Below are 24,783 nucleotides of genomic sequence, written 5' to 3' on the forward strand. Positions count from 1 at the left end.
AGAACAATTCCACAATTTTTTGGCAAATGGGGTAGCCTCCTAATGCTAGAGACAGAAAGAGGTGGAGTTTAGCCACACAGCCCCAACCAAAGGCTAGGTGGTATGGACTCAGCCTTGTATTTGGGGTGACATAGACATGAAGCCAAGCACAAGAAGTCAAGTCTGATATCAGTCTGGGAGTCTCGGAGGAAGGTTGAGCAATTGGGCAAAGATTGGTCGCTATGAAAGGGAGGAGGCTCAGGCCTGAGATGTGGTGATACTGAATTCATGTGCTGGTGACAAAGTTTTGGAGTTAAGGAGGCTGAGTCAGAGTTCTGTCCAAGTGGAGATGACTGCGTGCCATCTGACTTATGTTAAAGGCAAATTGGGCACAATTCAGGGAAATAGTATTTCACACAGCAGGTAGTAAACATATGGTGCTCATTACTCAAAGAAAGGGAGAGAGGCTGGAAATATAAATAGCTCCTGAGAAGTTCAAATATTTGTCAAATAATGACAAATGCAAATTGAATAACTACGCCCAGAGGGGAGTGGAGAGAAAATGTTTTGGATTTGAACCTCAACATCAGAGAAGAAAATCATGATCTCCTAGAAGGTTTGTTCTGGAGGCCTGAACAGAGCAAGTGTCTTGGCTTGAATGAACTTTGGTTTCTATCCAGTGAAGTACCGCTTTCATGTGTAAGTTACTGACTTTCTCTGCCTCCTTGTTCTTCTTCACAAGCCCACTGAAAACGTGAGAAAGGAGATGCACCTCGCTAGATTATTAATGATGGAGAAACCAAGAAGACTTCTTAGCATGTCACACATGACCCATTGGAGCTTGGGGAAGCTGGAGTCTTCTACTGTTCTAAGGACTGTTTGGAACCTGGGGAGACAGTAGGAGACAGCATTTGCACAGGCTACCCAGCCCAGGATAGGGAGTGGTGGCACCCACGACCCCTTAGCTCAGTTACTCACACAAAGGAAGCAGCTGTTCAAACATCCAGCCCTTGGCTACTACCCAGGAGGCAGAAGACTGCCAAGCAATGGTGTCCCTCTATTTTCGTGAACTGAGGTTCCATGTTCAACTGCCCTCTGTACAGAGGGAGTACAGAGTAATCAAGGCCCTTAGACTTTCAAAAAGTTCTAATCCAGCTCTCTAAGAGAGAGAGCTGAAGTTTTTCTTGTCTCCAGACAAATGCCCCTTGAGCAGTACCCGCCCCTTCTTCAGCACAGGTGCCTAAGTAACCTGGGGCTGAGTGTTTCTACTGATCAATTATAAAATGTGCCAATATTTAAAAAGGGTGAATATTTCAGATTCACAGAACCTAAAATTATGCTCACAACCCCCCTCAAAACAACAAGAAGAAAGCCAGTCTTCAAGTTGGTGTCCAAGCTTCTACATCAAGATTTGGAATTAAGCAGGCAAGAAAGTCCTATTCCGTTCCTGCTTGTTCATGGTACACCAGGAAGCCAGGAAAGGACCCATAGTCAATGACGGTGCATGAACTGGGACCTCATTATAAAGAGTCACCCCAGCCCTGATCCTTCCCTGAGTCCATGTCCCGGAGTCATTTCCTCGAGGGAGGTGGACATTCAGATGTAGGTTTCCCCATATGACAGCTCTTAAGAACTCCCTTTTGCTTGTGACTCATTTGGAGTAAAAGTGAGGAGAAAACTTAAAGGGAGGGCAAATGGTCATCGTTGTCTCACACGCCAGAGAAACAGAGTCTTAAGGCTGAAGGCCATAGCTACCCACTTTGACTTTTATTTAATAGCAAGGAGAGGCAGATACCCCAAAAGCAAGCCTGGGAAAGATGTTGAAGGTCCCAAGCTCAGCGTGGCACTGCTGGAGACGACAGTGCACTGGGTTCCCCATCACCCTATTAGCAGCTGGAAAACATTTGTTTCCCCCATTAAACGTGGCTCTAAATGAAAATGCTGCCCTTGGCTCCTGGTCCCCCTCCCATACATTTGTTAACGTGTGATTAAACCCTCCAGTCCTAGCAGGCAGTCTTTGGGGTGGGAAAAGGTCATTAGCTAATGGTTCTGAGCAGTAAAGGCACTTGGCTCTGATTCTCAGTGCCCCAGAGATATCATTATCTCATGCACGATGGCTTTGCCACCTGTCACATCTTCTGGTTTAATTTTTTTAAAATAAAAAAATAACGAGAGGGGTTGGTTTTTTCCTGCTGTGTGACACAGCTTGCTTTGTGCTCTGCTGGGACAGCAGCACCAACTTGCAGCAATAGCCTCCCAGACTCCCCTCCCCTGTTTTCTCCCCACATGGCTCCTTGTCCCTTACCACTGTCTCCATCTCTTCATCTTTCGTTTGCACAGTCTTTCCGCTTGTCCATCTGAGTGTCAGTCCACCTGCAGTCTGGCCTGTGTTCACTTCCTTCTCTTAGCATTAAGCTAAGAGTCAAGCTCTCCCCTCCCTCTCCCTCCCTCCCCCAACCTCTTTTAATTTATAAAAGTATAATTTGTAAATTTTAAACAAACTCTGACAAAACCTCTCTCTCTCTCTTTTTTCTCTCTCTCTTCTCTCCCCCTCTCCCTCTGCCTCTCCCACTCCTCTCTTCCCTGCTTCTCATTTATTACCTCTCTCTTGCCTTCTTCTCCCTTCCTCCTGTCCCCTCCCAGTGTCCCCTGGACTCCTTATCTATATGATCTCCTTGAAGTTCCCACTTTTCCATAAACCCCCCACCCATATAATGAATGACCCTTTGAGGCATCCATCACAGCAGACCTACTCTGTGCTTCTGGCCAAAGTCCCCCAGTCTTCAGGGCTGCACATGACTATTAGCATTCTGGATTTCTCCTCAGAAGATGTGGCTCTTTCTTTAACATCTGTCCTTACAGCTCTTGAACAGGTTCCTAGCAGCCTGTCCACCCCAAGCTGGCTCGTTTTGCTGGTCTCACTTCCTAACCCAGCTTTGGCAGGTCTTCTGGCAAACAGCAGTGAGGTCCGTGCTGATGTGTCCTGCCTGTGATTTTTCTGCTGTGGGGTTCTCCCATGTGCAGGAGAGGCCTTCCTGTCCTCTGAGGCTTTTCTCAAGAGGCAGCTCTTCCCAACCTTTCCTCATGGAACTTACTGTTCTCATGTTGATCTGAGGACAGGGGACTCTCATTTTTCAGGGAGGATCACCTGTACTTAGAAGACATTAGTAAGTGTCATCTGGGCCAACCCTTATCTCCACATTCAAATACCCAAAATAGTGTTCTTTCTGTCCAACTTCTCATTCACACCGGCACATCCTTCCAGTGCCCATGTAGAGTTACCTGAGGACACCAAACTCCTCTGGGATTGTTGAATATCCTCTACATGGAGAAAAGTGAGTGTATGTCCTTTGGTAATGTTTCCTTTTTCTCTTTCAGCCACCGGATCTCCAAATCGAAGTTCAGGTGAGTGAGATACATACTGCTACTCCTTCCTTCTGCCCACCAGCTTAGTCCTCAGCTACCATTTTGGGTGGCCCAGGATAACCACTGCTAGTTGGCAGGTAGAGAAAGAGGTGTTCTTCTAAGGGGTGATGGCTTTCTTTTTTGTAAGGTTCTGAAGAAGAGGCTCATGGATCAAATGGGGAAAATAATTCAGGATTGAGATTTGTTGAATTCTTTGGGACTTTTGAGCAGTGCTATCCCTGGGAGGTTGAGACCAAATGTCTCTCTCCCTTATAAGAAACAGAGTCCAATTAAAGTAAACATATGAGCACTTGCTACTCTCTTGACCTACTTTATGCTTATGGAACATGGTGAGATATGAACTTTGAGGACTGTGGAAAGCAAGGAGGATTATGACTCTGTTCTGAGTCACTGTTCTGAGACAACATCAGAACCTTCCAGAGGGCACATGGTCTTCAGGCTGTGATCTGTCTTTTGCTTTACCCTCTGTATTCCCCAGTAAATACCCTTTGTTCCAATTACATACAACTTCTTGCAGTTATCCAAGTGTTCTCTGTCCTCTTATATATTAAGACCTTTGCACAAAGTTTCCCTCCCCTAAATCACCTGTCCCTGTCCTCATCTGGAAAACTCACACTATGGTTAAGAACCACAAAAGTTACTGCATCTGTGACACACTCCCAGAGGAGACTGACTCACCTACCCCCATTCCCACAGTGCTTTGCAGATGCCTCTAGCACTGCATTTACCAATTACTGGCTCAGAGACCTAGGCCCTGTCTGCATGCCTCAGAGCTATTATTCCCTAAGAGTCTAACTCAGCGCTGGTGCAGCTCTAGGCTGCCCCCTAAGTGTGTGTTGAATGGATGGATGTGTGGAGTGAGAATATAAACTGACTCCTGCAAATCTTACATGTACCGAAAATATTCATCTTCATTTTTCACCACCGAGTCTTGCTTCCCTAGCATCACTTACTATGCTAAATTAAAGGCCAGCTGGGTAAATGTAGCCCAGTCCCCTGAGATCACCTCTGTAGTCACTTAGATTTCCTTTGGTTCAGCTCCTTTCTAGAGCCAATATAGATGCATGGGGAGAAGAGGATTCCAGATCCTAGAGACAGGTCTTGGTGAGGACTCCTCAGGAGTCCTCTGGGTTCTTGCTTGCTCTGCTTCATAAGGCTAGTCTGAGCTGCTCTAAGCTGGCACCTGCTGAGGTTCAGCAGGTCCATCTGGTTTGGGCATCCACCTGTAGAGGCCACGCCCCATCCCCTTGCATCCAGTCTTAAAGTCTCCACATCTGCTCTTTGATGCCTAACTCGATTGGTCCACTGACTTTAAGCACCTTCACACCTCATCTGAGCACATGGATACTTCCAGGTCACTCACACTCCATGAATGTCCTATGGGGAGCCAGGAGCACTAAAGCAGGTCCTCCACACAGCTGAGTCCCAGTCAGATTGAGCTCTGAGTCAAAGGCTGACATTCTCCCTGAAGAGCCTACCCACCAGCCCCAGTGACCCTGGGCCTCCCTGATGGCTTTCTAGTGTTTCTAAAGCAAGTCTCTTTAACTCTCTGGGGCTCAGTGCCCAAGGGCTAAGATTTAATGAGGACTCTGGTGTCAGACTCCCTCTCCCCTTTCTGATACCTTGTTTCTCCCATATGCTACTGAGACTGGGAAATGCAGGTTTTCCTCCTCTCCCTCTTTCTCTAAAAACTCCTTTATGTAGAAATCTAAGGTCAGCTCTATTGGATCTGGCTCTTATTACATGAAGGAGAGCTCTAAAACATTTTTGAAATATCCTTTCTCAATAATGCATGAATTTTTCTCGCTTTATCTCCAGCATGAGGAGAAATTTCTGATACATAATAAGGACCTAATAAATCTATGCTGAGTGAATAAATGAATTATGCCTAAGTAAGACAAGAGACTGGACACACTTTCAAACAAAATATCTAATTTGACAGCCAAAGCTGAGAAGCATGTTTTGCTCTTAACAGTTCCAAAGCCCCCACACAATAAAGTAAAGGGCTATAAAATATTTCCAAAATTTCATTCTTATTACATGTAAATGAATGAATGAGTGGATAATGAATGAATGAATGTGCTCTGGAGGATAAGAGAAAGTTACATACTTCAGTTACATCCTCAGTGGACACTCTGGGAACCATTTTGTTAATCCAATGATTTATCATGTAATATATGCTTTTTTAAAAAAGGGAATCTCTACTCCACTTTGAGGCTTTTCTCAATCTGCTTTCTACCAGCCAGTGGGCCCTGATCCCTGAAGGATTTCTCCCTCTGTAACCACACTCTCAACACAATGAAGTGCAGAGAAAGGACTCCATATTCCCAACTGGCCTATTACTGATAGTTTGGTACAGTCATTAAACCTACCTGCAGATAAGGACCCTGAAGCTTAGAGGGGCCCAGGGTCACACAGCTCACGTATAGCCACATGAGTTCTGAGTCAGGAGCCCTGCTGCTAGTCTCTGTGCCATCCTGCTCATCAAGTCTGCCCAATAATACTAAACCCTGTCCCCATACACCTTATTGTACCCTGGGCATAAAGTGGATTGTGCTAGGGGAGTGATAAGGCAAGGCACATAGGAGATTTAAAAATGTTTTTGTAGTAGCCATGTTTAAAAATATGAAGAAACAGGAGGAATTAGTCTTAATACCTTTTATTTAAACCAGTGGTGTATCTAAAACATTATTATTTCAACATGTAATTAGTACGACACATTTTTAGTAAGAAAGTTTACATTTCTTTTTTTTTTTTTTATGCTAAGCCTTTGAAATCCAGTGTGTATTTTACATTTACTACACTTCTCTGTTTGTATTGGCCACATTTCAAGTACACAAAAGCCACATGTTGCTAGAAGCTGCTGCCCCCGACAATGTGACCCTGGAAGTTCTGAGTAGATATCAAAGGGAAACCATCTAATTCAGGTTCTGAAGCCTCTTGTTGGTGGTGCCTGGTTGGGGAATATCAGAGGCCGGCAATAGATTGGAAGTGCCTCCAAGATTATCAGTGTCCCAAGTTGTTCCCTCAGTTAGGTGGGGCAGTTTAACAGTAACATAAATCTTAAACCTCAAACTGGCCTGTTTCATGTGCAAGACTGAATGATACAAAGTCTAACAAAGTCACAGTTTATTTAAAAGAATTATTAGAACTGGGCTTTTAGGGGGAAATTGGCAAATTAGCAGACTTATGGTATTAAAACAATTCTAGGGTATTGCTTTGGTAATCCAGGTTTCCACTGAAAGGAATTAGATAAAATAAAAAATGAGCAACATGTGGGGCCAAGAGTTCAGCATAGGATGCAAACAGACCTGGAACGTATGATTCAGAGAGTCTTTTGCAACCTGGGGGTGTGCATCAGATGACCTGTTGGAGTTTTTGGACCTCAACTATGCAGAATTTTGAAGTGAATCTCATGGGTTTTTAACATTGGAGGACTGTGTTGCCTTGTCCCCAGAGTTCCCTGTACTTCTTGTCATGCCGTAACCAACAAGGCACAAACCCATATTTGCCCCAATCTTTGTCCATTTTTAAGTTATTTGCTCATAAAAGAATTCAAATTAATGATTTCCTCTGCTATCCATTCTTCATTCTGATTTAAAAAAAAAAAAGATGGAAACTTACTCTGGCCACTTGAGAGAGCCTGACATACTCATTATTTTCCTGTCATCTGCTCTTCTAGATGCCTGTCAGCAGTTACAGGCTGAGAAACTCTCCTCACCCCACCCTGTTTCCTGGGTCACAGGGGCTCAGGGATCTTAAGCCTTATCCTCCTCGGGGAGTTAGTAGATCTATGTTGTTTGTCTCTGTAGCTCATGCAGTCTGTCAGCTGAATGTCCCTCTATGTGGGACAGATTGTGCTAAGTACTGTGTGTCTGTAACAAAGTATAAGGCACAGTCCCTTCCCCTTATGGGTCTTATAATCTCATTGGATAGGCAAGAACCATACAAATAAAAACTAACTGACGATACAAATTCATGACAAGTTATTTCCTCTGGAAAACTTCTCCTGGATCCTCCATGGCTGGCTAAGATGTGTTTTATGTGCTCTGGTGGCATGTTTGCAGAGTTCCCAGCATGTAGCATGCTGTGTTGCTCCTCATTCCTCTGTCCCCTGCATGGGCTTCATGCAGATGAGGACTATTTTATTGTATTAACTATTGATTATTCACTAATCCTTAGTAAGTGTTTAATAAATGTTTCTTGGACAAAGTGAGGCAGACAAGTGATACAGGGGTGGCCAGGCTGGGAAGACTAGGAAAGTTCATCATGGAGAAGCTAAGTCTCAAGTTGAACCTTACAGGATGGGCAGGACCTAGAGGATGGAGATAGCAGGTGGAGGCCCTAGTCATTAGGAGAGTGTTCTATGTAGTTGGAGAGGCAGGAGCGAGGCCCAGTACTGGGAGAAGGCAAGGTAAGCCAGGGGCAAGGGAGCAGAGTGCAGTGATACAGATGTCTAGAGAAGTAGATTCAACATGTTCTCATCCATCCTTTTCTCCTGTGTCTACATATGGAAGCTTCTATTTCTAGACTAAATGACTTCAAGTTAATGCAAAAGGAACATGAATAGCAGGCAAATTTCTCCTCCCTGTTTTATCATTTAATTTATATATCCTCCATGCATATGTAAACACACAAATAAATTTACACATTCTAATAAACCATTACATTTATTATACAGTAAGAAGTGTTGCCAGGAAACCAGTTGTCAAGCAAAGCTATATTTTGAAGAGTGGGAGGTGTATAATTATCTTTAAATACTTTCTCTGGATAATAATTACCCCCACCCCCACCCCAGCCCCAACCCACGTGACTCTCCTGAACAGCTCTGCGCAGGAGCAGCCTGATTTAGTGGGACTGGGGGCAAAGTAGTTCCAGATCCACGTGACAAGTCTGACCTTATAACACCTCACAGCTGCTACCCACAAGCTGGAGAAAAGAGGGGTTTGGTCAAGTTCCTGGTATTAAACTGACTCCAAATCAGTTTCTACATACTATAAAAGAAAGCAACCTTGATTGGTTTGGATTCTGAATAACAATTATCTCTGAGTTCTGTATTATGAGAGTGTGTCTATTTAAAACATATCTTTGCAAATATAATGTAAGCTATTTAAGATCAAATATGACTTTGTCCCCCAAACTTATTTTATAAGAAAAATATATTATCAACTTTATTTATAATAAGTACAAATGCAAAAAGAAGCAGAACTTTGCCCTGGCATGATAGGACTTCTCAGTATCAAAATCTGGGAGAAGCTGGACGCAGTGGTACACACCTGTAATTCCAGTGGCTCAAGAGGCTGAGGCAGGAGGATCATGAGTTCAAAGCCAGCCTCAGCAAAAGCGAGCTGCTAAGCAACTCAGTGAGACCCGTCTCTAAATGAAATACAAAATAGGGCTGGGGATGTGGCTCAGTGCTTGAGTGCCCCTGAGGTCAATCTTCAGTATCCCCCCCCCCAAAAAAATCTGGCAAATAACAGTGAAACTCACCCTTCTCTAAGACTATCTGGAACTCATTGTCCCATACCTTTGTCCCTCTCTATCCTAACTCGTATCCAAGGTGGTTGGTCTGGAGGTTGCAATCATCCCCAAATGCACTAGAAGCTAATTTTCTCAAGGTATTGCATTTCTCTAGTGTAGCAGGTAAGTGCCCCCTTACCTGCCAGCCTGCGTGCTCACTGGAGATGGCGTTCAACCACCCTGGTTAATTCTTCCCTCCCTCCCCTGGGCCCAAACTATATTCATCTAATCTGTAACAAATTTTAGCAAAAGCTTGGTAACAGGATTTTCTGCAGATAGTAGGTAGACAAATGACAGAGTTAGAAACATAGATGAAGACAAGCAATCCCCAAAGGGAGTTTAAGGTATGAATGGAAGGATCTATTAGAACAGACGTCAATATCCCCAGAGCCTCTGAATGTGAGTTGTCTCTGACATCCTGGAGTTGGGCAAGGTTTGAAGGGGCTTACGTCCTAAAGCTGGAAGGGCACAACATGTAGCACACATAACAGTCCCTTGCCCACTTCAGGCACACTTGCACATGATGCTGCATGACCCAGGGGGCTGCTATGAGACATGCCATTTGCAGGGCAGCTTTTTCACACAAGTGACCTGTGATGCTCCATCATAACAACTCCATGGAGAAAATGACTCTGAGATGCTTGATCATCTCTGTCCAGACTGGTGATATGGACTCATGCTGTGGACTCTGATTTAGAATACAGGACTGTAATTCAGTTTTATTAAGGTGAGTTTTTATAGCCTGTCCCAGTAACACACACACACACACACTCTCTCTCTCTCTCTCTCTCTCTCTCTCTCTCTCTCTCTCTCTCTCTCACACACACACACACAAAAACTGAAAGTTTTATTTAAACTTTTTCCTTACTGTTTATTTTAAAATTTTCTTATGATATGGTATGTATCAGAATATTTTCTATTTGGTTCCTTTTCTCAGTGCCAGTCATGACCAACTAGATAACTTTCATGGCTCAATAATGGCCTTCAGTATGAGATTTGAAAATCTCTGCTCTATGGCATGTTTATTTAGAGGAATGTCAGCCTAGACCAGGGACACTAGAAAATGAAAGTTATTTTTATAGATATTCAATGGGTAGACTCCAAAATTATGCTTTTTTGAGTTCCAAAGCAGAAGCTCTCAACCTGCCTGGTGGCCTGTCTACATACATGCCCAGCAAACACCAAGCCCATGTCCCTAGCTGAGCACCCCACCCTTCTCATAGCTGACCTCCTGGCCCAGAGCACTCCTCCTCCTCTGGCCCTCTATTGGATAAGGGCGCCACTCACCCATATCATCCCAGCTAAAAGTTTCATCATCCCTTTCTCCCACCTTGAACGCCAGTCATCTCCAAGTCCTGTTGATATTACTCTCAATGCTACTGTCAGCTCAGTGTCTTTTCCTTAATAAAGCTTCTACATCCATCACCTCCAACCCAGACAATTAAAAGAGCATCCCTCACACCATCCCTGAAGAAGTTAACAGTGTGGTTGTGTCTGTCGGACGTTTGGTTTTCTGAAATCAAACCCAAGCATGCTGTTCCCTGAAGCCCTCCGAGTGGCTCTCTGCAGTCTCCCTCCTAACACCTCTTCAGCATCCCCTGCCTTCTCTCCTGGGTCAGTGTAGGTATTTATTAACTGTATCACCTACTGTGTTAGCCATGTAGCTATGTTTTCACTGCATGAAGAGGTTGAAACTAAAAACAGGTTGTCACAGAATCATAAATGTGAATGTGTTTTCGGGATCATCCAACTTCATGCTTCTCAATCATATTACATGTTAGAACCAGCTGGAGAACATGTAAAAATACCAGTGGAATTTGGGGGCTATTTTAAAATACCTAGCCCCCAGAAAATCAGATTGAATTTTTTTGTTGTTGTTGTTGGGGTCAGGGGGAAGGGTTTCAGGTAGTTTTTAAAGCTTCCCAAGGTAACCCTGGGTATAGCCAGGTTTGAGAATCACTGACAAAGTTCCCTAATCAAGAGACTAGGAATACTATGTGGACAAGGGTATCTGTGTACTGCATGAACTTTTATGTAAATGTGTGTTCCTGTGGGGTGTGCCCAATTTTGCAAACAGAGGATCTAAATATTCATCAGATTCTCACAAAATTCCCTGACTCCATAAAAGCAAAGATCCTCTGATGCAGATTAAACCTTGTTCTGAATGGTAAGGCTACATAAAGTAAGGGGCATGAGATCAGGCTGGAGGGAGGCCAAGCCTGGCTCTTGCTCCTAGAACACTGGTCAAGCTGCTTAACTCCCATGGCCCATAGTTTTCTCTTCTACAATAGAAGAATAATGCCTGCTCTGCAGAGTTATTTAAAGAATTGCAGAGAAGTCTTGAGAAGTACTAAGACAGTACTAGGCATATCAGAGGTTTCATTACTGGTAACCATTATTAGTCCTATCACTATCACCACCATTATTACTAATTCTTCTTGATATTTGCAATACTATTTCTAATAATGCCATTATTAGAAAACAAAGACACTTTGATTTATGGAGCACCTCAGCTTTGTGCCAGATGCCTTACGTGGCATTTTTATCCATCCCCACAGCAGCACTGTGAGGTTGGCTCTGTTCCCATCTCACAGATGAGAAACCAAAACTCAGAGAAGTTCAGGGGCATACTCAAGGTCTCACAACTAAGCAGTGAGCCCAGTGAACTTGATGGAGATCTTGTCTCCTTGCCACCAGGCTGCTGTGCTCTAGTAAGACCCTGTCAGCTAAGAGTGAACAGAAGCCATGTGGCATGCTTCACGGGGGCAGAAATCTGCATTTTACAGCCAGCCCCATCCTCTCCCTGCCCCCTTTCCAGCCGCTACTGGCGCAGATGGAATCGGTTCTGCAGAAGAAAGTGCCGTGCCGCAGTCAAGTCTAATATCTTCTATTGGCTCGTGATCTTCCTGGTGTTCCTCAACACGCTCACCATCGCCTCGGAACATTACAACCAGCCCCACTGGCTCACCGAAGTGCAAGGTGAGCAACAACCCCTGGCTCTGTCCCCATCAACTCTTGCTGTCTCAGCCCTGGGTCCTGAGGTAATCACAGGCAAGCTGCCAATGGATGTGGCTCTTGGCAGGTGCCCTGCTGGAGACACCAAGGCCTGGCAGCTCACATGCCACACGGTCAAAGGCACAACCTGTTTATAAACAGACATAGCTCACCTGACTGGGGGCATACCATCTGCCTGCCCCCACAGTCACTGCTGGGCTTGGGTGATAAAAATGCTCTGAGACCCTGGGCTGCCAACTTCCCAGAGTGAGTTTTGATTCAACAGGCCTTACTAAAACCTCTAGGTGGCCTTACCCTGAATACATCAGGATGAGATGAGCCAAGAAAAAACTGGATGAGAAAAATAGTACCTGAACCCAAGGAACTATCCCCAAAGACTGGTTAAGACCCATCACCCTGTTTTGGACCACTAGAAGGGAGTCCACCAGGCAGCATCAATCCCAGGGAGGGGGCTGCATTCCAGAATCCTGCAGGCAATTAGTCTAGTGGTTCAAAGATCAGACTCAGACAGCCTGGTTTCAACTTTCTCCTGGTTGACTTGGGCAGATTACTGGTCTCTGAACCTTTTTTCCTCATCTTTAGAAAATGGGCTCGACTATAATAATTCCAAACCTCACAGAATTTTTGTGAAGGGTAAACAGGATAATGCATGCAAAGCCTTTGATGCATGGTAGATGCTCAATAAATGTTTATTATGATTTAATTAGATATCCCTTTCCTGTTGGATTGGCCCTAATTGTTTGTTCTGGAAGGAGTGGATGGAAGAAGTGTCATGGGAGGGAGGGATGCTGGGCCTTTTTTCTCCAGACGTGATAATTACTGTTTTCTTTCTCCTCTTCCCTCTCTGCTCCCCTCTCACCTACTTGCTTGGACCCCACTTCTCTCCTGGAAACTGCCAGACACAGCCAATAAGGCCCTACTGGCCCTTTTCACCGCAGAGATGCTCCTGAAGATGTACAGCCTGGGCCTGCAGGCCTACTTCGTGTCCCTCTTCAATCGCTTTGACTGCTTCATCGTGTGTGGGGGCATCCTGGAGACCATCCTAGTGGAGACCAAGATCATGTCTCCCTTGGGCATCTCTGTGCTGAGATGCGTCCGGCTACTGAGGATATTTAAAATCACAAGGTAGGTGACACTTCAATTCCCTATGGAAATAGGGCTTGGGGAGAAGTGTCCCAGAAGGCAGGGGATGGGGGAGGCCTGGGTGGGAGAATAGCTGCTATTTCTGGAAGGGCCTAGCCTCAGCTCCTAATCCAACAGAGAAGAGCTTTGGGTCATTTGGGTGGCATGTTGTTTAGAAGTTTTGTCAGTTGCTAATCCCAGAGGCTCAGCTTAGTGGCTCAAGCAAATCAGGGATTCAGCCCAAAAGTGAGCCACCAAGGTGACTGGGACCCAGTCTCCTCTGACCTTTCCTTCACCTGCCTTGTGCCAATTCCACCCCAGATGGCTTCTGGGGACTAAGATATCATGTTCAAATTCAAGGCAGGAAGTAAAAAAAATAAATAAGGGCAAAAGGGAAAAACAACCACTGAGTCACTTCCTCACACCCAAGAATCTCTCCCTGACACACCTGTTGGGATGGATACTGTTTAAAAAATAAAATAACAGGCACTGAGGAGGATATGGAGAATCTGGAACCCCTGTGCACTATCAGAGGGTATGTGAAATTGTGCAGCCACTCTACGGCAGTTCCTCAAAAACTTAAAAACAGAATTACCATATGATCCAGTAATTCCACTTTGGGGTATATATCCAAAAGGATTGAAAGCAGGAGCTAGAAGAGATATTTGTACATATATATTCATAACAAAATTAGTCACAAGAGTTAAAAGGTTTGAGCACCTCAAGTATCCATCAACATTTGGATAAACCAAATGTGGGAGATGCATACAATGGACTATTACTCAACCTTAAAGAGGAAGGAAATTCTGCCATGTGAATGAACCCTGAGAACATCATACTAAGTGAAATAAGTCAGAAAAAATACTGCATGACTCCACTTAGTTCATGTACTTGGAGTAGTCAAAACCATAGAGGCAGCCAGTGGAAGACTGTGTGTGAGGGCTGGGGAGAGAGGAAAGGAAAGTTATTATTTAATGGGTACAAAGTTTCATATTTGCAAGATGAAAAGTTCTGGTGATGGTCCTGGTGTTGGCACAATATTATAAGCGTATTTAATACCCTTGAACTGTACACTTAAAAATGGTTAAGATGATCGCTTTTTATATTATATATGTTTTAGCACAATTCTTAAAGTTGGAGGTAAAAATCTCTCCCAGAAACCTCACCAGGGGTTTCTGTTCTCATTGGCCCTGAAACTGTTAGGAAGGCTGAGAAATGGAGTGTCTTAGCCAGGCCTGGGCTGCTGAAAATGCAATGGAGATTCGTTAACTGTGGAGCAAGATGATGGGTATGGTGGCACAGGTGGCTTTCACCCCTCTCCCACACGCTCAGCCCCCTCCATCTGTCTGTCTACCCTCCCCCAGAGACTGCAGTCTCCCTCAATTTCCAGGCAGGTGTGATTCTCATGAAGAGGACAGGACAGGGGCGCAGGAGGGGACAGCTTGCTCCAAAACAGTTTTCAGCTGTGCTGTGGTCCATCTGGGGTGGTGAAACCAGTTCATTGGATCACAACCATCATTTTCAACAACTGTACTGAGATACAATTCTTATGCCATATATTCATTCACCCTTTGGAATGTATCATTCAAAGGGTTTTGGTCTATTACAGAGTTTGCAGCCATCGCCACATTCTGGTTTTAGGACATTTTCATCACTCCCTAGTTCTTTCAACTTCCCTCCCAGCCCTAGACACAAATGCTTTAGGTCTCTATAGATTTGCCTATTGTGAAGTACTCATATAAATGAGATCATACATTGTGTGGTCTTCCATGACTGACTTCTTTCACTTAGTGTAATATTATCAGGACTTATTCAGGTTATAGCATATATATGTTTTTATTGCTAAATAATATTCCATTGTATGGATATATCACATTGTGCTTATTTGTTTGTCAGTTATGAGATTCAGTTGTTAGCATTTTTGGCTACTATGAATAATGTTGCTATGAACATTCATATTCAAGTTTTTGTATAGATTATATGTTTTCATGTCTCTTGGATGTATATAACTAGGAATGAAATTTCTATGGCATTGGCTAACTCTGTAATTAAGATCTTGAAACAGTTTTTGGTGATAGTCGTGGTGTTGGCACAAAATTATGAGCGTACTTAATGTCCTTGAACTGTCAAGCTGTTTTCTAGAGATTGGACCATTTTATGTTCCCACGAACAGTATACAGTATCAGGGCTCCAATTTCTCCACATTCTCACAATGATAATTTATATTTATTTGCTTTGTTTTTAGTTTTGTAATATTTTTATTTTTAATTGACACTTAGTAATCCTGTGGATTTGGGGAGTACAGTATGGCATTTCAATGCACGTAGACTCTGTATAATGATTAGACCCAGCTCCTTGGTACATCCATCACCTCAGACATTTACTGCTTCTCTGTGTTGGGGACATTCAGTATCCTCTCTATAAGCTATTTGAAACCATCAATTAATTGTTGTCAACCATAGTTATCCTGCTGTGCTACAGAACATTAGAAATCATTCTTCCTATCTAACTGCCCCCTTTACCTGCTAACCATCCACTTCCCATCCCCTTTGCCCCCACACCCTTTCCTGCCTCTGGTAACTATTCTATTCTATTCTCTACTTCTTTGAGATCAATTTTTTTTTGGCTTCCACACATCAATAAGATCATGCAGTACTTGCCTTTCTGTGCCTGACTTACTTCAGTTAACATAATGTCCTCCAGTTCCACTCATGTTGCTATAAATGACAGAATTCCATTTTTCTTGTCACAACCATCATTTTTAATTAAAGAATGAAATAGAATGGAAAAACATCAGTGGGCCTCCTTGGCCAAAACATGTGGATTGCTACAGAAAACCCCTTGAGATGTGTATGTGATATATGTATATGCTTTCTTAATGTAGGTTATGGTCTACTTAAAAGGACATATCAAAAACACCAGGAGGAAGCTTTCAAACTGCCCCCCCCCACAAGGCAGAAGCCCTTTTCCTTAAGAATCTCTTTTGAGACACTACCCCCACCTACCCACGTAAACACAAATCTTTGCTCTGGGAAACTTTGATAATAAGAGTATTAAAGCCACTAACTGGATTGTGTTGAAGAAAGCAATGGAGGTTGGTATCTCCACTTCAAGGACAAAACTCATCAGAGCTGTCTCAAGGTATTCCAAACTTGACTGAGTCACCAGGGCCATGCAAAGCATCCCTGAGTTTCCCTGCTCTCTTCACAATTCTCTCAGCAACCATTCAAATGCACAGGTTCCTGAGCTCCAGCAAGACAAGGCCTTTAAATGTTGAGTTCAGTGCCAGGCACAGGAAGCACTCACTCAATAACCAGAGATTTTATCATTAGTTCAGCAAGTCTCATTGCTATTATCAGGAGAAGGAAGAAGGACAAAAGGGCTAAGAGTAATGTAACATACACATTCTCACACTCACTTATGTATCCACCGTATATACAGCCCTTTGTCACTTTGTGATAGAGGTATGTTCTGAAACTGCATTTTGCAGTTTCACCATTGTGTGCACATCATAGAGAGAACCCACACAGACTAGAAGGGCTGTGGTGTCACAAGAGATGTTATCTTAGGGGACCACCACACCATCATAAATACAGTCCCTTGACTTAAATGTCATTATGTGGCTCATGAGTACAGTGTGTTGAATTCTGAGAGGTTAAAAAAAAAAAAAAGATGGTGTGAAGTGAACCCAGGATAAATTTATAGTCTGGTTGTGAGGTGAAGATTGTGCATATGAAAAGATTAAGGAAACTCTAAGACAGGATATAACAAGCTGACAAAGTATGTGTGGGGGAAATAGCTGCTATGGGAACTTGGGAACAGGAGCGAGAAGGTTTAATATCAGGTAAAGGACTTCAAGGGCATGAAGAATTTAAATCCACACATTTAACATTCTAGTACAACAACCTCCTTCCCTCTCTTCCCCCAGAAAAGCTCTTCTTGACCTTCCTGAATATATTGACATTAAAGAAAATCCCTGGTTTATAATAAAAGTAGTAGAAAAACCAATAGTAATAATCATTAGTGCACATCAGGGCTCACTATGTACCAGAAAGGGTGATATGAAAGTTGATATCCAGTAGCTCCAGTAACCCTGACAACCACGTCTAAGAGGATGAGTGTGGGGTACTATAATTATTGGTATTCCCATTTTGCAGATGAGGAAACTGAGACTTAAGAGTGTTAAGTTACTTGCTTGAGATCACACAACTGCTCATGGGTAACACTGGGAGTAAAAAGCAGGTCCTCTTGCAGACTGCCTGTGCTTCTGACCCCACTGTGATGCACTGAACTACTTTGTTTTTTGTGTCCTGAGATAGGACCTCAAGAATTTTTTGCATATGGATTCTTATTAGATAAGTGCTGATTCAACTTGCTGCTCCTGGAGTCTGGTAAAATCTAATTTTTGCTTGGACTTTTCAGTGCCTTTTAAATAATACTCAAAAGTCCACATCTTGAGATTCTGTTTGTTTGTTTGTTTTCCCTATAGAAAAAAAAATCTTGCTGCTAGATATTGTTAGAGCATCTTTAAGAGACTGAGCATTCATTCTATTTGGATCACCAATTTATCTATTCCTAATGCAAAAACATGGCCAAGGAACTATTTTTCAAAATCTGTCTTTAATTTTTTTGTTTTAATTAGTTATGCATGACAGTAGAACATATTTATGCACTCTGATGTATCATACATAGGTGGGATATAATTTCTCATTTTTCTGAGTGTACATGTTGCAGAATCATGTTGGTCATGTAGTCACATATATACATAAAGTAATAATGTCTGTTTAATTCTACCTCTTTCCTATTCCCACATCACCTCCCCTCCTCTCCCTTCACTTCCCTCTACCTAACATTCTAGTAACATTCTAGTAATTCTAAGGTAACACTCTTCTTCTCTATCAAAATCTGTCTTGATCAGAGAGCTTTTCATAGCCCTTTCACAAGAAGGATTAGTAGTATTTTCAGATCTCTAGAAAGATTGTAAACAGGATAATTCCATTATTTAATTGGAAATTATTTGGGCAAAGGCCGTCATCTTCCTCTTTTGAAGTCTCCAAACTCTCTGGAGACTGCTGGGAAACAACAAACATATTGGTTGTGTTGGGAATTCTGTGCTTCCTCTGAACCTTGTCCCCCAACCCAGACTTGTAGCAAAAATCACCATAGTCACCTAGAAACTGCCCACAATGTGGGCCATGAGTGGACACTATGATTCATTAAACAGCCTTGACATGGGTCACCTTTGTGGTCATGGCATCAAACAGGTGTGTTTCTCCCCTCCTTTTGAAACCCCCTTGAGAATACTTTGCAGTGTCTCTTTACAATTTGTATGTTGAAGATGCATTTTTTAACAGTGTAGTTTAAACCAGCAACTGAGACTCTCAAACTTGGTGGAAACCCTTAGGGAGCTTGCTGAAGACTTCACCTCAACGGATTGGTCAGCAACTCCTGGAGAGCCCTATGTTGATGGTCCAGTGACTTTACTTTGAGAACCAATGGCTTAATTTCCCACTGCTATCCTTTGTCCATTCTTTTGCCTTAAAACGTAGCCCTCCATATGCAATCAAAAACCTTGATCCTTACCTCTCCTCTGTCTTCTCTGTCCTGTACTCCCTAACTGTGTCAAGATTATGTAACTGAATGCAAAATGTTTTTAGCCCTTGCTGAGTGCAAAGCCAATAAGCACAACCATGAGATGAAAGAGTAAAGGAAGGTTTATAATTTGCAGCAAGTAGAGAGTACACTAGGGATGTTTCTCAAAGCACAGGGTCTTCCCAAACAAAAGCAGCAAGGGGATTTTATTGGGGAGACACATGCCTCTTCATATTGTAGACTTACCATCACAGGTGGGGCCTAACATATTTCTGCACATGTGGGCTTAAGATCATGTGTCTCATACATTGCATGTTTGTTTGGAAATGGTGAGTGGGAACACATCATGGGTGGAGAATTTAGCATCATAATGAGATTACAATGAACAAGATCACCCAGAAGAGTGATTTGAGGCAATTTGGCTGGCTTAAACTGGTTCCTTGTTTCAGATAAAGTTCTCCTGAGGGCTTTATCTGAAACAAACAAACAAACAAATAACTAGAAGGGATATAGCCCTTGTCTCTTCTTCCCCTGATTTGGGAATCAGGCACAGGTGTTTAACCCTATGAGTTCCTACATAACAACCAGCAATCATACTTTTGATAGTTCTTGACTTAGAGAACACACAATGGTAAGAGTTACTAAGAATTCAGCAAAGCTTTTAAATTAATTTGATTTTTATGAATTCTTGCACATCTGTATGCATTTGAAATATGCATTATAGTACTCAAATCAGCCTAGAGTACTATAATGTTAGGTGTGATTATGGATTCATGGATCCCTTCTTATAATTTCATTGCCATTCTCCCTGCTCTTAAGGTTTATGGTCCAAGAGTTGAGAACTACTGATCTAGATCAGTGATTCTCTACCATGGTGTCATGACACCTTGCCATGTTCAGAGCAGTTGAACAATGTATAGCAAGCAATCTGATATTGCTTGCAATGTGTATAGTAATATGAAAGCTAAAGTGCCAAAGTTTATGAATGGTGTCTCTAAAAAATAAAAAAATAACCTTGTCTTGTAGCACCAGCACTCTCTGTGACTTGCATTCCCAAATGCTTTTATGAATGGGCAAGACCAGGATGGACTGAGTCTAGCCATGTTGCCTAAAGGAGCAGGAGTCTCAAGAATATCATTATGAACATGAATTATTATTAGTGTGCTTACATATGGGGGGTTTTATCAAAATCTAAAATCTGAGAACATCTTCAGGAGTATACAATGCCTGTGAATATCATCCATCCATATGTCTCATGAAGAAAAAAAAAAAGACTGGGAACCCTGTGCTAGACTGTAAGTCAATTGATTACTGAATGTTCATAGTGCTGTGAGTGAGAAATCACATAAAAAGAAAGAATAGGAAGACAAGATTTCTACCTCAGAACAATGAGGCATGCACATGGCCAAAATATTTATCATCTGAGGGTAAATTACCCATAACAGCCAGCCTTCTAGCCACAGGATGAATTGGGTTCTTTTTCCTGCTTTGGGGCTATATGGGGCTCTAACTGTTGCCAGGAGTCAATATCTAGTGCATCTACTCTTTGTCTGTCCTTATCTTTCTGTGCTGAGGATAAAGGGCTTCCCATAGATTAGATCCAGATGTGAGTTCAGTTTACTAATTACATCTCATTTTTATGCAATTGGCTTTTAAATGCACCAAGATTCCTGTAGCACTTGCTGATTTCCTTCCCCTTAAACCTTCAATCACTCTCTCTTTCTCCTCCCCTGCAGTACCCTCCAGGCCCTGCAATGCCCTCCAGGCCCGGAAATCTGAGATTAGGCTGACTCAGCACAGCCACAATTACACATGAATCATGGGCACCAATGGAGCCAAGCCATTCACAAATCCTCCAGGCTCTAAAGGTCCCCCAAGTCCCTGCCAGATTCTGGAAGTGAACACCAGTCCCACCCCCATGTCTCCCCAGCTGACCCCACCACCTTCTTGCCCTCACTCTCCTCAAGGACCCATGGAGCCTCTGAGCTCATTAAGGGCCTTTATTTTTTTTAAAAATCTGACATTTGCCCAGTTTCCAGGCAAGGGTCTATGAAGATGGCAACTCAAACTCAAGAGCCTGCATGCTAACTAACACAGGAAGGGTAGTTATTCTCTGGGACAGTAACTGTTACTTGCTGGGGATTAAGGGAACACTGGTGAGGAAGAATGTGCTCCCTTCCTAAGCCTGACTCATCTAGCTCACACTCCAGAACCTTCCCAAAGTCCTGCACCACACAGGGGCCAACTAGGTAACCCTGAGTAGCCGCACAGTCCAGAGGCACACCCACCCAAGGCCATCCTAAAGACAAGGCCAGACTGCCTTACCATCCTGGACAGGTTTGTTCCCCATGCAGGTTCCTTCTTCAAGGTGACCAAGACCTCTGATGCAAATAGGGAAGACAAGCCCTCTGAACTTATTAGCCAAGTGGAAAACATAAAATGGGCTTCCCAACCTTGCTAGGATGGAGTGGGCAGGGGCAAGTACCAGCAGGAACTGAACCAGTAGAGGAAGCCTTGGGCTTGAGGCTGTACCAGACCTTGACCGAGATAGTCTAGAATTCTCTGTGGTTCCTCCTCCTGCCTCAGGATACACCCCTTCATCCTCCTGTCACTCTGATGACTCCAGACCCCACGGTTTCTTCAAAGACCAGAGTTCGACTTCACTGCATCTCTGATTCAAGGACACATATCTCTTGCATCTCTGTAGCTGGTCCAGGGAATGGAGAGGGCCAGGCTGAGCCTACTCACTGACTGAACTACCTGCTTCTCCAGGCTCTTACCTAGCTCTCACTCCAGAACATTCCCAAAGCCCTGCACCACACAAGTTTATCACATGAAATTTGCTTTATAAATGCATTTCCAATAATAGATCACTTGACACCAAAACTAAGAGGATTTTTTTTACCCCTTAAGATGAAAATGGTTGGGACAGGTATAAATTTAGTCATGACCCTCTCTGGAACAGAGAGAGATAATGTGGGGCATTTGCAAAGCATCCAAAGCAATGGCACTATTGTTTTGAAGTTCTTTTATTTATAGCAAGTTCAAGGCTCATGTTATACCAGAATAAAGAAAGGTAAAGAGCCCAGCCCTGATCTTTTTAAAGTAAAAGGTTTGATAGATGAAAGTTCCAGTTCAAGGAAGGTCAGGTTACTCTATTATAGAAGAGGAAGAAGAATTCCACAGAGCCCCAAACCCAAAGACAGACTCCCAAAGGGAAACAGATGGGGATCAAAGTGTCCCTGAACAGAGGGTGGTAACTTAAACCAGGAGACATGGAGGGACAAGGTAACCATAGGAATGAATAAATGGATAATCAGCAAGCAAGAAGTCTTCAAGAAGGCTGGGGAGGAGGAGAGGAAGGGAAAGGAGAGAACTTAGGTAGCAGACCACTTAAGCAGGTCAAAAGCCTTCAAATGCACCATAGTTTATAGAGAAAACAGCAAGCTGGGTTGGATGGGGAACAGGGTAGGCAAAGACGCACACTTTGGAGAAGGTGACACAGAGTGGCCAGAAAACAGAAAAGGAGAGTTGATGCCAGGGATGGTGGTGCCAGTGTGTGTCTGGGGAGGGGGCCGGAGGCTCCAAGCTGGCCATGGGCCTCTGGGCGCTGCATGTGAGCCACTGCGGTCAGGGGCCTGCATGTGTCTTGTTCTGAAAAGAGATTCTCAGGTGTCCTCAAGTTCCCTACAAAGTCTTTGGCCAGAAACACCAAGTATTTTTTTCTGATTCTTCTCACTTTTCTTCAGAGCTCTTCCTTTTTTGGTGTGTGAGTGTATACATTTCATATTTTTGATCAATTAGGATAAAAGCCTATGTTGATTGTTAATACACCATTAACCCTACTCATTTACCACCAGCTACTCTTTCTAAAAAGGAGGGTGATTCTGGGACATGAGGCCATCTTCCCATCTTTAGGCCATGGCAGTAATGGCCACAGAGAGTCAGATTGGCAACAAGGAGGAGAGAGTTTGCAGACCATAAGGCTGCCAGCCATTTCGTCTAAATGGTCTTTCTTCACCCTCTCCACTGCCAAGCTGCCACCTGAGCACCTACAGGTCTCATCTGTATCAATGAAAATGAAGCTCTGGATCCAGTTAGTGTTCTTTGCCACAATAGCATTTAGGCAATGCTTTGCTCTGTCTCGTGGAGAGTGCTTTTCTACGTGCTTAGAGATGGACAGTTCACCAAACTAGGTACCCCTCAGAATGCCAGGCCACTGGCTCCAGCTTGTCTCTTTTACTTCTTTTCCAAAGGGACAGAAAGTACAGGTGGCAGGCCAACCTTTGGGCATCTTGCCCTGTTGAAGCAACTGCCCATGGAAGAAAAGCAGCATATGCAGCCATGATTTCCTTTTGTCTTAACCATGGCTTACCCACATGACTGGTCAAAGCAGTATCTTTTGAGCCCAGGTGTCCCTCATGTGGTGGGCATGATGGTCCCTGTGTACCTGGGTGCAGTCATCTCGTAATCAGAGCCGGCACATGCACACCAGGATGGGCGTTCTCCCATTCACAGTGCTCTTCCAGGGATGCTACCCAAGGATCTCAAAACCATGGCAATCTGTTTTCTTTAGGAAAACTGATCCATATTAATTTGATACATGGTCTTGGGATGGAACAGTTAGGAATATCAGAAACTCCCTATCCATGGGTTTTGGGAAACTAAAAGAATAGGAATGACATGTGAGAAGCTATCGACAGCCATTCCTCATGGTTGGGCTCATTGCATTTTCGACTTAGGTATATACATGAGAGGTCACACCACCCACCCCTGCTACCACCTCACAATGCACACACAAACACACGCTGGGGTGTCTGTGACTCTAGGGCCTCTTTTATTTCCCTTCAGTCAATTCAGATGTGCCACACTTACCGTAAAGTTCATTCATTCATTCATTCCTTCAACAGAATACTAGTGTAGCACCTTTATGAGGACAAGCCCTGATGAAAGAGCTAGGGATATAAACAAAACAAATGAATTCCTTTTCCCTTGGACCTTACATTCTAGAGAAGGAAGGGAGACACTAGACAAAGAACTAAGCATCTGTCAGGTGGTGATAAATGATAATTTTTAAAGCAGGATATGTTGTTAGCCTGGAGGTCCGGGAAAGCTTCACTGGGAGGTTAGAGGACTCCAGGATCCCAAGGGTTGTTGAAGAGCCCTGCAGACAGCAGAAATAGCAAGGACCATGAAGGTGGGGCATTTGGAATTTGTGGGAACAGAGGATGCTGGTGTGACTGGAGTTACCAAGGGAGGAAGAGCGTAGCAGGTTGCTGAGGCAGTGGGAGCCAGAACTCGCAGGTCTGTGGGACTTCATGAGAACTCAGGGGCTTTTACACCAAGGAGCAAAAGAAGTAGCTAGAGGGCTGAAGTGTGGTCGAGGCTTGATGTGGCTCATGCTGCGAGAGCATGCTGTGATGCTGCTGTGGTATGGAAAATTGCTACAGGCAGCTGGGGTCGAGGCAGGCCCACCAGGTAAGAGGCTAACGCACAAATCAGATAAAGGAGGCTGGCAGCCTGGACAAGGTGATAGGGGTGATGGGAGCTGGCCAAATCAGGATCTGCTTTGAAGATGGAGTTTGCCAACATGGGCTGAGAGAGGCATAATAGACTGCCCTCCAGTTCTCATGTTCTGAGATGAGGAAGGCCCTGCGGGGTGAGGTAGGACGTTGGGCATACCATAGTGGTGTTATGCACCACCATCCATTCACCATGTGACGCCCAGACTTTTCTAGGGTAGTCCCTGGGGTGAGGAAGGCAGGGGGGGGGTGTGGGGTAGCCCAGGAAAGGTTTCTCTTTTAACCTTTTAAACAGTTTAAACCAGTGTTTGCCTCAAGGTCTGCCATTCTTTTTTTTTTTCTTTTTTTGAGAGAGAGAGAATCTTATTTTTTTGTAGATGGACACAACACAATGCCTTTTATTTTTATGTGGTGCTGAGAATCGAACTCGGGTCCCGCCCGTGCTAGGTGAGCGCTCTACCGCTGAGCCACAATCCCAGCCCCATGGTCTGCCATTCTTGACCATGACCACTCTTAATGCCAACTCCGCTGCCAGCCCCGCCCCCCAGGGTACTCACCAGTGGCCATTCTCATGCCCAGGCACTCCCGACGGGTTTTTCTCTCCTGA

General features: G+C 43.8%; 1 protein-coding gene across 19 annotated transcripts in view; it reads left to right on the forward strand.

Moving 5' to 3' along the window:
* Cacna1c (calcium voltage-gated channel subunit alpha1 C) overlaps positions 1-24,783 on the forward strand; it is a 617,874-nt gene that overhangs the window by 486,475 nt on the left and 106,616 nt on the right. For all 19 annotated transcript variants that reach the window (XM_027951043.2, XM_027951042.2, XM_027951019.2 and 16 more), the window contains exons 11-13: positions 3,358-3,384; positions 11,744-11,904; positions 12,840-13,065. In XM_027951043.2, coding sequence (XP_027806844.1) covers positions 3,358-3,384; positions 11,744-11,904; positions 12,840-13,065 — 414 coding nt within the window. The remainder of the gene's footprint in view (positions 1-3,357; positions 3,385-11,743; positions 11,905-12,839; positions 13,066-24,783) is intronic.

Source organism: Marmota flaviventris, chromosome 3, assembly GCF_047511675.1.
Source record: "Marmota flaviventris isolate mMarFla1 chromosome 3, mMarFla1.hap1, whole genome shotgun sequence".
Lineage (NCBI taxonomy): Eukaryota > Metazoa > Chordata > Mammalia > Rodentia > Sciuridae > Marmota > Marmota flaviventris.